Raw genomic sequence first — 13,739 nt, 5'->3', positions numbered from 1 at the left:
GCATACTATTTATTTTTATATCCATTATTTGTATACGATGTTATACTGTTTTGATGAAGATGGGAATCATGCAGGGAGTTGAATGACATATTGATGCATATTTGTTATGCCAATAACATGAAACAAGTAGAAACTTACTGCACATATTAATGAAAATAATCATTTAAGAGACTAACTGACCGCACATGTATATATAGCAAATTCAATTGTTCATTAAGGGGTGCAAAAACAAATTTTGATATATCTAAGATCTATTTTAGCAAATTACCAATGAAATTTCTTTTAAAATGCTACAATAATGAAAATTCAATGTTAATTAATAATTACTCAATCATGATGTTTTTCGTAATTATAAACAGCATACCTGAATTTTAAATGTAGCAGAAAGTGTTGGTGAGGCAGGATAGAGTTTATCTACTGTGATCTGTACTTTCTTTCCACTTGTTACACTGTGTGAAGCTGATGATGCTTTACCTTTATAAACAGAATCACACACATTATTTGATGTAAAGGTGTATGCTAGGGTTTCCTTTAAACATATCACTTGCGGAGGAAATGCTAATTATTGGTGTTAGTTTGTTTACACTGTCATTCCGAAACGAATGTTGAGGTAGACAATCAATAATCAGCTTCACATTCCAAATCAGCATTTTCGAGCTAAACATCGTTAGTTTTCAACACAATTTTGAATGTTACTTGTCTTGCTCAACATGAATGTCGAAAAGTTGTACACTCGTTTTAGTTACGTCTGATATAAAAAAACAGACCTGTCATTTTTAAATTTCTAAAATATTAAAAAAACCTTGAATTATTTAATAATATTAAGTTACACTACCATTAAAAGTGAGATTGATTGTATTCGTAGCGAGACAAATTCTGTACATGCAATTGTAAGACACTATGACACTCGCTAACTTGTATTATTAATTATCTTTGCACACCGAATGAGAAAAATGCGCCAATTTAGCAAAATAGCATAGATGTTAAAAACTGACTCCCCGGAAATGATATCGATATTATGCTCATGATATTATTTGTGACCGCATGAAATATAACACAAATGTAATTGTTTGAAGAAATCTGATAAACACCTTACTAAATATTTAATCAATATTTATATCAATATTTATCATAATAGCCGAAACAGTCTTGCATTGATATTTTACTAAAATATTAACTGATAACGTTACCAACTGCGTTACGATGACAGTTGATTAATTTGTCGATACTTAAATTTATATCGGAAGCCTGCGTGCCTACAGATAATAACACAACATGATAACTGTTTAACACCGTAATAGTGGATTTTTCTGCTGCGTCACTAAATAATTATCCTAAACGGACAGTATCATAATAACTATGTTGAAATATGAAAGTTTTCTCAAACAAACTAATATGAGAAATTGTCACTAAATGTTTAGATAAAAATGTATACATTCATACAACTGATTCATAATTTAATCATTAGAGTGAGTTATTTTAACATCAAGACATGAAGTGATGAAGGAATGTAGATTTCTTTTTTCAATAGTAGTTTTAATTAACCAATATCTTACATTCTATATTAATACGTTTTGGCTGACTCTTATCAAATCCATTACTACATCTATAATCTCCCTCATCAGTAATGTCAGTGTTGTGTATTGTCAATGTGAACGGTGATGTTCTCCTGGTTTCTGTATATTTGTTGTTGTCTTCAGGTCTTACAACAACTCCATTGATTACTAATGTTCTCTTTAGTCCAGACCAACCAGTAGAGCTAATACTACCAGTAACCTGACATGATAGAACTGTATCATCACCACAGTTACCAGCACTTGGTACCTGAATAGTGGCTGTACCTGCAAATAAATAGAATAAATCAACAATGAAACAGATCCCATGTTACAACAACTGTATCAAATCCATACCAGTCTGTATTGCCATTATTACCAGTAGCATGACATGTGAGAACTGTATCTTCACAATTACCAGCACTTGGTACTTCAATAAGGCTTGCAGTTTCAAAAAAATAGTAGAAGTGAAGTTTGATTTTATTGACCTGTCAATTATACATACATTATAACACTCTTTTAAATATTTGGCCCACTCCGGTTTAGCCCGTGAAATTAAGGAGAATTATTATTAAATATATTATGTTTTGTAAATGTACATTAGCTTAAAGCATGCCCTCATCACACCTGCAAAAGCACAGTAGGTTAAGTGAGGGTGGTCTGCGGTTCGAACCCTACTGTTCCTATTTTCTTTTCAACTTTTCTTAAATTTTTGTTGAATGTTCTAATAGAAACGATCAATTTCTTGAGGAACAACTCAGAGACACTGTTACGTCTCGTTTTGTATTGTAATGAATTTAATAGACACTAACTGATCATATGACGATTGAATTTTAGATATTTATATTTAAGGATACTGCTAAAAAAGTAAAGACGTTTTTCAAAAATAAGTGCAAAACATATTTAAACGAAAACAACAACATAAAAGTAATCACATTTTTATGAAAATTGTACAAGTTTTTTTGCGCCTTTAGTCTCAGTTTGAGTATCTTATAGCCAAAATAGAATCAAAACACATATTGCAGCGTACATCTCGCGACCATAACACAACCTTATCGAAGATTAATATATCGTGTGCACTGACAGATTAATCAGTATGCAATTGACATGTTAAATAAAGTAAAACAATAACTTTACATTTACTTCATTAAGCCAAACCGAAATAAGGTTTACTTCATTTAGCCAAATTGAAATCATTGTTTTTACCATTATAAAGGTTAAGGTAAATAACGAAAAGCAATGACAAACTTATCATATAAACCTATAAATAAACACACATCGACTATATGAGTAATATGTGCTCTTATCAATATTCAAGTATGTGTTCAATGATCTACCCTCCTTATGTTTGCAAACAGGTACACTAAAACAATGTTTTTTTTATAAAACACTAAAAGCCTAAGACTGAAACAACAAATAGTTTAAAAAACATTAACTATAAAATTATGCTATTTGTGTGGTGATTTTTGACGTCTATAAGTCACATTAAAAACGGAAGACAAACCCTTTCAGCAGCAATATAATTGGCAAGACCGGTTTAGGTAGTACTTAATTACCGTCATAAACTTATAACTACTTTATTCATGTTCCCCTTAAAATAATTAAAAATTAAATCAAGTTTTAATCTTACATAATATATTTGTTTAAATGTTTAAATTTCAAAAGCTAGGTAAGACCAAAATATCGTATCTGTTCTGTGTTATTCATACTATTTTGTTCGCGGTCATTTTCGAACTTTGATGGAAAACCCATTTGAATGTCGCTATTGGTAGTTTAAAGATACAACCTCCGTTCCCAACAATTCATTTGCACGGAACTTTTGACTTGAGATTTTAAAAATAACTAATTTGACATATAATGATCTACTATTGAAATCAAATGACCCAGATGCAAAGTGGAATTGTACTTTTTATTTCGTCATACGGATGTTGCAGATATTTACGCTACCTAGATATCTAACATAAGAAGAAATGCCGATAGGAAACCTTAAAAAAGAACTATGAAATTTATAAATGCAGCTTTAACATTTGAAGTTATTGAAGTTATACAAATGAAAATACTGTGATTTAAGCTTACCTTCTGAGAGCGAAATGAATATTCCAAATATCAGTAAACTTAAATTCAGGTTCATGGTTGCTTTAAAAGATCATTTGTATTGTGTATATATACATATTTAATTCCTGGTTTGAAGTATGTACGATAATGTAAACACGAAGAGTAATATAAAGGTAAAACGTAAACTTGACTGATATAAATATACATACTAGCCGGAAGTTTATAAATCATATACATGTAGATAAATGAATTTTATGAATACAAGCAAATATACTACATACTGTTCGAGTATTGGATATATTTATCAAGGTACGTGCACTAACATTTCCAAATATATTTGTTGTCTTTCATTTATTATAATCCGTACAATAATACAATGTAAAGAAAATACATGTATTTAAAAAAAGTAGGACGTTTTTTCAATCCTCTAATCTTGATAATACATCACTACCTTTGTATAAGGGCACTTGAGACGGTAACACGTTCCAACACTTTCGAACATCTTAGTACACAAACAAACCAACAGTATAAATAAGCAAAAACGATATTAAAGAAAAATATTTTACAAAGAAATATGATAAACTTAAAACCTTTTTGTACGTCAGAATAAACACCATTTTTAGTGTTTGAAAATACCGTTAACACAGTAATTTTTTATTCTTTGGAATATTTCATTAGCAATAATAAGATAAGCTGTAGCTTATGCAATTCCCAATCTTGAAAATTATATATGAGTTAACTTCCAGGTGACAAATCTCCATTTGGTTTTGAAGGCACATTATGCCTCAGAAACAAATAAATATTTATATTTCCTTTAGAAAGAGCAAACATGAGTTTTATATCGCAAAATAATGGTGTTAGAGCATGTTAGATGCTTATTACCTGAAGAAGTAGCGTTGAATGTGAAATTATTTGTCATGAAAGAAGCAAAATGTAAAGAATGTAGTGTTTTAACTTCCATACAAAATACTAAATCACTATGTTACTGTACCTATTGCTAAAAACAAAACGATGCAAAAGATTATTCAAATAATTGGCAAATGAGTAACGCTGCCTTTATTTCATATTCAGTCTGTCTGTAGTCTTTGCTTAATGAGGGTCCATCCGGCCGTAAGGGCACAAGATGCAGCGTTCTCTGTCGAGTACGGACCCTAGACATATCACTAGTCATGCCCTTAAAGAGTTAATTTTGAAGTACAAAGTGGTGGTAATTTATTTCCATGTAATTTCCACGGAGTATGAGCAAAAGATATGAATTTTGAGCCATAAGTAGGTCATTGAACGGCTAAATTTAAGAACCTAAATGTATAGTAACCTAAGACAATAATGAAAGGAGGTAGCCCTTAAAAGGGCTGTTGATGCCAAGCAAAAAGCGTGCCTTACAAGCCGTAATTCGTTCTAGGGGCTCACGCACCCTAGCACACCATCCTCGTCAACTCAGAGCCTACTTTGCAAGGCCACTCCCCTCGGCTTTAGTCAGGACACGGGCAGTTAACTTCATGCAAGCTAAGTCGTGCCGCCTTAAACGTTTCCCCGAGCTTTAGAAAACATGCAAACGTGCCGACTTTCACGAGGCATTGGTTCTTCAATCATCTGCCGATGTCCTGTGTCTTCTCAACGACGTAGACGTACCGAGGGAAAAAAAGAGAAAAGTTCATATTTAGTGAACAATTTTGCAGATTAGGGAGGTACTACCTGAGAAAACACATGTTTGCTTTAATTGTTTATCAATGATGAACGGGGTCTGAGATTGTGGCTCATGTTTCCTATCATGTAACTACTTCTATAGATGTTTCTCCTATATCTTATTGCCGTTTCTTATTATCCGAGTGTACGGTCTCTAAGAATATAATATATATAACAATTTAACATGATCTGCTACTTTAAAAAATGGCCAAATCCGACGGTATGTTAAAAATGACGAGTGAAATTCGCCATTTGCCGTAACGTTCGGTGTAAGTCCCCCCCCCCCCCTTCGGCTATCCTTGATTACTTTTTTGGTCAGAATTTCGTTCCCTTTATCAGTGTCAACTATCAGGTATCGTTTGGATATAACTTTCTACGTGTATTTTTTTACACGTGTTGACATGGACAGAAGATAATCGTGTTTTATTCAGTCAGCATGGATGAAACAGACACTTTAGTGACATAGTCAAAATGATTTTGTAACCTGATATTTATTGCCAAATGTCGAAGAAATACGTTTACAATCAGATTAATGGGTTGCATAAAGACATGGACATTATTAATCAAAGTCAGTTATTCATGTAATTCTAGTACTGTCCAATAGGGCAATGCTGGATGCTTAATATGTTTTGTAGCTACTTAGTACACTTGCAGATTTAGTTTCTTATTGTTTAAAATAAATAATGAAAACTATCTAGTTCTTATTTTTGATAAACGATATAATAAATGGTATAAGGTAATAAACCTGGCGTGTTAAAGTTTTAAGTCGCCATATAAGTTTTATAGTGTACAAAGAAATAATGTTTGAAAACAAAACAAAATCCCCCGCCCGGAACATAAGCATCAACTGGTAGATGGTGGTCATTTTTTCTCGCTTTGATTTCGTTTCTCTTCCAAATAGCCCAAATTGAACGTAACAGATGTAGATTCCTACAATAAAACCCAACAACATTGATATGAACTGAAGAAACGTTACAAAATTTATCTCTTTATAAAATTCGTCATTATCTAGAATCTGCCTTAACATAATAAATTGTGTATTTACTAAGATAAGAAAACCTGTTTTTTGTATTTAATTTTTGACAAGAAAACAGTAAAAAAAACCCAAAAAACAATGTAAATGTCAGTACTGTAGAAGGCCGATAGACTAAAGTTATTGGAATAACAAATATAACTGGACGGGTGTATTTTTGTTATTTGATGTAGAAAAATTTGCCACAGCGATTGCATGGCAAATACGAAGGCCATCCAGAAATGAATGCGAGTTGCTTAATTAAAAACGTAAAAACTACAAGACTTAGTTTTTCTCACAAAATCCCTTCAATTGTCTAAAGATTATATTATTGTTCACGTATTCTGAACGAATCGATAAATACCTACGCATTGAAAACGTATGATTAAAATACAAACAATTGCATAATTTTGCTTTGCCAATTGCCTTTTGTTAAAACCATTTTCATATAGTATAAGAATGCAAATTATAGTTTTAATATACTTTGATATATATTTGCTCTATCAAAATGGTCAAATCAGCCTAACCAAGCTAAACATTCTGTCTATCATGTGATAAAACTTTTGTTTGGTACCTTAAATAGAACAAGTTTGTAACATGTTTAAAAACTTAACCTATCGTTAGTATATTGATATCGTAAATTTTGAATGTTGAAACACCATCTAATTTATAATCTATCATGGGTATAAATTAATATGAATCATGCACCACAGGCCGTCTGATGGTCTAACAAGTTACGAGTAGACAGTCATCGTCGTACAGATAACGCCCATGACAAAAAATGTTATGAAAAAAAATCCACTTACAAAATCACATTTATAAGAATATCTTTTAGATCTTACATTCTAAATTCAAAATAAGTTTTATTATCATTTACAAGCATTTCTATCAATCTGATATTTCTTGGAATGATAATGCTTAAGTGTTTTTGCTGTATTTTATCTTCAAACCCGATTTCTGATAAAATACCTTGTATTTTATAGGGTAGTGAAAACAGAAATGTAACAGAGACATAATGTAGAATTAAACTATCTGAACGTTGTAAAAGAGACATAATGCAGAATTTAACTATCTGAACGTTGTAAAAGAGACACAGTGTAGGATTAAACTATCTGAACGTTGTAAAAGAGACATAATGTAGAATAAAACTATCTGAACGTTGTTAATATGTGCATTGTGAATATTTAAATTGAATTATGATTTAGAAAAGACTTTTTTTTAATTCGACAGATTGCCAAAACAAGTCACGTAAACGATGAATTTGGTGTTTAGTCTTATGTTATGTAAGTACGAAGCAATTTTGTTATCATTATGAATTAATCTTTGACATACAGTACGCTCAGCGCGACTTTTTCAAAACCCGCGTGACCCCGCGGATGAGGTTTACCGCGGACGAAAATTTGCTCAGATATTGTCCGCGTACCCCGCGGACAGAAAATTTTCACCACCGCGGACATATATCGGCGGCTGAAACCGTTTCCCCCGCGGAACGCAGTGGTAAATTGCGGAGGAACGCGGCGGTCAAACACCGGTCAACGCGGTGGAAACCTTAAATTTTAAAAATTAATTACTGTATTTCAACATCAGTATACGTACGTACATGTACTGTAACATGTACTGTACATATACATGTATAACTATATGTAAAATTTGTTTTCTTTCTTTTTTGTTGTAATAAAAGTACATGTACAAATGCAGTGTTTTTCTTGTTCTTCTTCTTGTTATTGTGTTGGGTAATGTATAATATGTATTCGACATCAAGATAAATCATTGTCGTCGCAACTTCATGGTACTGAGAAACTTGAAGTCAAATAATGAAAAATTCGGCATATGACATTTATGAAAAAGATACTACAACAATTTATATGCCAGCTTTTGTTTCTTATTTAAAAACTTTGAAAACGTAACCCTCAACAATTTTATTCAGGCAATATTCCAGGACGTCTCTTTCAATTGTCAGATGCGTTTTACTGTTTCTGTTTATTTGCATGTTGATCATAAAAAATATGACAATATACAATATCTGACAATATACAATATCCGACAATATCTGACATGATGGCAAAGAGAATCTTTTTGAATTTGAGTCAAATATATATACGGTATGTACAGTATACATAAACTTTTTGGTAAGTGTCATGCATATTTCTCATGTCCATTTTCGACGGGATTTTTACTGTAAAGAAAAAACACAAAAAACAAGTCTACTCGTTTTTAAAGAATATAATTGCATACAAATAATTCTTATAGATGGTTTAAATATCTTTTTCTTTTATTCTAATATATGTACATGTTTTTTATTTATGTCCTGTCTTGTATTCACACTCATCGACCTCTTACAGGACATGTACTGTAGCGTCAGTCAATATTGAAAAAATCAGCACAAATGTCCTTTTTTATCATATTTATGGCTCCCATATAGTTTAACGGCAATAATACTTATAGAACCACAAGAATGGAAACAAGTAAAGATGACAGTGATAAATGACGATTTCAGTTGAATGTAAAAATATTGGTATGTGGACGAATAGTTTTGTGGACGTTTATAACGAAAGTATTAAAAACAACAACAAAAACAGGTACAGCTGTAATTATTTTTATTTCAAATTCCGTTCAAATAATTTAACGTATAATAACATTTAAGGAGACGATTGTGGTCAATTTTCAAGTCATTGTGTAAAAAAGATGACGTTAAAAAATGATAAAACGTCTATTATTTTTGGAGGTTAATTTATACTGACCAACTGACCATGGCGTTCCCCCGCGGGAAACGGGTGACTGATTTTATCGATAAATGAAGAACGGTCGTCAGAATTTTGTCCGCGGTGGAAACAACTGAACACCGGGGATCGCGGGGAAATTAGGCTTCTCATCGCGGACGAACCCCCGCGTTTGTCCGCGATAAAAAAAAATCGTCCGCGGTGGTATCGCGGAAAAAGCAAAACCCGCGGTGAGCGTACTGTACATTGACATATGAACAAATTTCACGTCGAAATGATTTGATTTTTTTAATAAATACAAACTTTATTTTGGGTTATACAGATTTTATCTCAGCTTGATTTTGTTAGAGCTTGAAGTTTATAATTATCCTTTTATAGGATTCCCCTTTTTCCAGATTTCTATACTTAAGAATGGCAGATGTCAAGTGCCGTGTGGCAGCTGCAAAACTTTGCCCCTTACTTAATTTTAATACTTTTCTGACCTACCTTTTGGAATCATTGATTCTTGCACATTAAGTGTTGAAAATTGAATACCGCTTAAGTAGGTTCTAGGGGTGTGAGACGTTGCACCTTTCCTTTCTCCAACATGAACAGACTCAATGGAACCGAGTCTGAAATGTTCATGTTAGCTTGTTGAATTTAATGCGTCTGAAGGATCACCTTGTCTCCAGATTTTTCCAGACACAATCTCGAATAGCCTATTGGAACAAACCTGTACTAAGCAATAAGTGTAAAGTTTGTTGCTGAATTTGACGACTAGCAATCTTTACATTACTAGTTTCATGCAAAACTAACTCTGCTATCACCCCAAACTTTTGTACACCAAACTATTGTTTAGATAGTTTACCTATGTCTTTGCTATTATAAGTCTGTTGAATATCAAATGTATAAACAACAATCAAAAGAAACAAAACGAAACACTGTTTGCTTTTATTAATTAGATAATTATGTTTTCACAGTTTGATTTAAATTTGGTTAACCGCCTCCGTGGTCGAGGGGTTAGAGTCGATGACATCTAATCCAGTTACCTCTCTGGCGTGGGTTCGATCCCCGGGAGATGCTTTGGTAGTTTAGCGCGGAGGAAGGTAGTCTAGTACTGGTGTAACTCTCCAGGAACGATGGTTAGGAAACTACCCGCCTATATGACTGAAATACTGTACATGTTGAAAAAGGCGTGAAATGAAACAAACAAACAAACAAACAAAATTTGGTAAATTTTAAAGATAACATTTGTTCTGTTTTGACGTTAATCATGCAAGTAAATTGAAAATGCAAGTATCCCTGCTTTTCTACTTTAATTGACAACGCTACAGTTTACAGCATATACGTTCCTTAAAACATATATTGAAACACTAGCGCTTTGCAGTAAATTTATGTTTCAGTTTCTGTTACTTTTATCAATATTTCAATCTTATACTTTCAAATTTTATACATATTCTTATTATATGCATGGTACATGTTTATTTTTGAGAAAAAAAAATAGTTATCCTGCACATTCTTTTACATATATTAAAGGTAAGAGTTTCGATCATAAACAAAGTACAGACATGTATATATCTTATATTTAGATGGTTATATTACAGTTAACAAAATAACCTGAACAATTGTAAAAATAATTCCGGTTTCCTTTTAGTTTATAATAAAATGTTTCTTTTACATATATCAAAGGTAAGAGCTTCAATTATAAACAAAGTACATTCATGTATATATCTTATGTTTAGATGATTATATTACAGTTAACAAAATACATATACCAATGGTAAGAGCTTTAATCATGAACAAAGTAGAGACATGTATATATCTTATATTTAGATGGTTATATTACAGTTAACAAAATAACCTGAACATATTGTATAAATAATTCCGGTTTCCTTTTAGTTTATAATGAAATGATTCTTTTACATATATATCAAAGGTAAGAGCTTCAATCATAAACAAAGTACAGACATATATATCTTATATTTAGATGGTTTTATTTTATGCTTTTCAGTGGGTTATTGATTTATCCGTGAACATTATATTTGATAATTTCACTGTGAAAATTATCAAAATATAATTTCACACTTTTCAATGACGAAACTACTTTTAAAGATTTTCCCCATGTGGTACCTCAATTTTATTTTTGCTGACAATTCTGACAATGTCAGTTTGTTTAAAGAAAAAGCAAAGCTGAAATTGATAAATAACTGAAATGTTAAAAGTAATAAAAAGAAGAAAACTTACTTTTATTCATTCAATTCTGTCACAGATTGAAATTATATGGTAATGGCAGCCGTGGCTTTCCATAGTTTTATTTAAGCGGAAACATCGCGCATGCGCGTTTTTATTCGGTTTCGTTTAGTTTTTATCGTATAAGTTTAACTTCCGGTATTGAATCGGTGAAAATCGACAATTTCCGTCAATGATGTACATTGTCGATCTCACCCGTGCAATATCGTGAACACTGGTCACTCTTTCTTTCTTGTAACTTATCCAATTGTTGTGTTTGTTATGTATGATTCTATGTGAGAGAGATATCCATTGGTTCTTTTAAATATTCTTTACTTCTGCGCACTGTTTGCTTTTCCTGTCCCGCTCACTCTTTACAGTCATCTCTTACGAGTCGGACGTTTAGTATAACTAGTTAAATTTATTTAACATTTGATCTACTTCTTACTTTATATTTCAATTTATATTGAAATACTTTATTTAAGTAAAGATCTTTAATTCTTCGTTATAACAGACGCTGTGGTAAGAAATAGTATTAAGATTAACATATTGATTGTAATCTTATTTATGTATTTTTGTATTTTCTTATTCCGCGTCGATTGTGTATATATATTGTTATTTCAATGTATTTTGTTTTTATATGTATTGTAATTGTAAGATGTATAATTATTAATCTATTATATTTTTAGACCATTTTTATTTGGAGTCATTAAAAACTTCGAACCTATGCCCAGAGTTTTGTTTCGGTTCCACCGGAAATATTTGACCCTGTGACACTGGTGGCCAGTGTGGTTTTTGGATGGTCACGGCGACTAGAAGATTCTAGATCTACAGAGGGTTACGAGGAGAGGATACGAATCCCGACGACATCATAGGATCGCCGACGTATTTTATTACACCACTTATATTCATTTTTGGATGTTTGGAAGGATCCAGGAATAGATATAGTGTTTATGTGTTATTAAATCTGATGCATCAGTGTTTTAAAAGTCTAGCTAGCTAGCAAATTCATTTGGAGGATTTTCGCGCGCAAGGAGGAATTTTTTATTTTGACGGATAACGCGTTCCATAGAAATTCATCATCTTCACGACGTGTAGAATTTACGAGGAGCCGGGATGACTCACCGCCATGGAATGAGGATATGAACAGTGAGCAGAACTTTTTATTCTGAATCCCAATTTAACGGGTAACTCCTGTTAAATTACCTTGTAAATATTTTTGTTTTGTAAATTATTGGATTTTATATCATTGTGTATAGTGTGAATATTGAGGTATGTGTATTTTTTGTGTTGACATGTAAAACGTAAATTTTTCATATATTTTCGCGAGGTATTTTTTTCAGTAATTACTTGATCAGATATATTTTGACCAGTTAGCAACATTTTACAGTAGATATTATTGAGATGATTAGGTGACATATTTGTATTTTGATCAGTTTTGTTTTCACACAGCGTCATAGGTATTTTTCTAGGAACACAGTATATTTTTTCTTGAAAACTTAGGGTGTTGATTTATTGACTTATTATCCCTTTCTTGGTCTGAATTATTCTTGCCCAACTATCGAGCACTCTTTTTGCCTATCTTTGCACACATTCTTTGCACTACCCGTAGATGTATGAGTGAGAAGAGGAGCTATGTGAGGTTAGTATTGTGATGTCATTTGTGTTTTAGGTAAATTTATGTAACTTGGTTGAAATTAAAAGGTTGTAATAACCAAGAAATTGGGTTCTACTCTTATATCTCTGTGGCGTCTAAATATGGATCAAAGATGTCTTTCCAAACAAATAACTGTGCACAGTTCTAATGTATTTATTTATCTTCCAGTTCACATACATGTATATCAATCTTACATATCCAAACATCAGTAAACCAATCAATGATCGACAAACTAAATGAATCGTCAATGAATCGTCAATAAACCTCAATAAATCTCATTCAATCGACACTCTGAAAGTAAACAAATTATATCAACATAAAAATAGAGTAAAATCCAGTTCCTATATCTGAAAAGCATAATTATCAATTATAAAAACATCCTTATTTAGTTGGTCAATTACAAATAGATATTTGCAACACATTGCACATATCACTCATAGGTACATTAACATATAATATAGTTATATGCTTTCTATTGGCTGTCATTAACATAAATAGTTCATTTAATGAATAATCATAAAATACATAACAATCGTAGAGAATATCCAAACTTACCAGTTTGTGGAACTGAATGTACAATTATATCATATTACATCATCTTCTCCAAAACACACATACTTCCAAACTCTCTGTGCTGTAATTTCTGCAAATCATAATAAACAAAATGTGCAAAGTGATGGGAATGAAATGTGATATTAAGTTAATAGAAAGATAGATTTACTGCTTTTTCTGAAACAATTCTCAAATCACGAAAACTAATGATATTTCAAATAAGACCACAATCATTACTTAATTAAAAACAAATCTATGACATACACTCTTTTTTTAAAACACTGAATAATAAATCA

The 13,739-nt window shown here is 31.8% G+C and overlaps 1 protein-coding gene across 1 annotated transcript; it reads right to left on the bottom strand.

Annotated features, from left to right (window-relative positions):
- Nucleotides 1-364: 364 nt before the first annotated feature.
- Nucleotides 365-4,558, bottom strand: LOC132759677 (uncharacterized; the record flags this gene model as incomplete). Its single annotated transcript, XM_060751492.1, has 3 exons — nt 3,630-4,558; nt 1,557-1,841; nt 365-474 (listed from the first exon to the last, which is right to left on the bottom strand). Coding segments are annotated over exons 1-3 (450 nt in total), but the record flags the coding sequence as incomplete, so codon positions are not given.
- Nucleotides 4,559-13,739: the final 9,181 nt, after the last annotated feature.

Source organism: Ruditapes philippinarum, unplaced genomic scaffold (genome assembly GCF_026571515.1).
Source record: "Ruditapes philippinarum isolate M1 unplaced genomic scaffold, ASM2657151v2 ctg20517_1_1_1_1, whole genome shotgun sequence".
Classification (NCBI taxonomy): Eukaryota; Metazoa; Mollusca; class Bivalvia; order Venerida; family Veneridae; genus Ruditapes; species Ruditapes philippinarum.
This window is presented reverse-complemented; position numbering and strand designations above follow the sequence as displayed.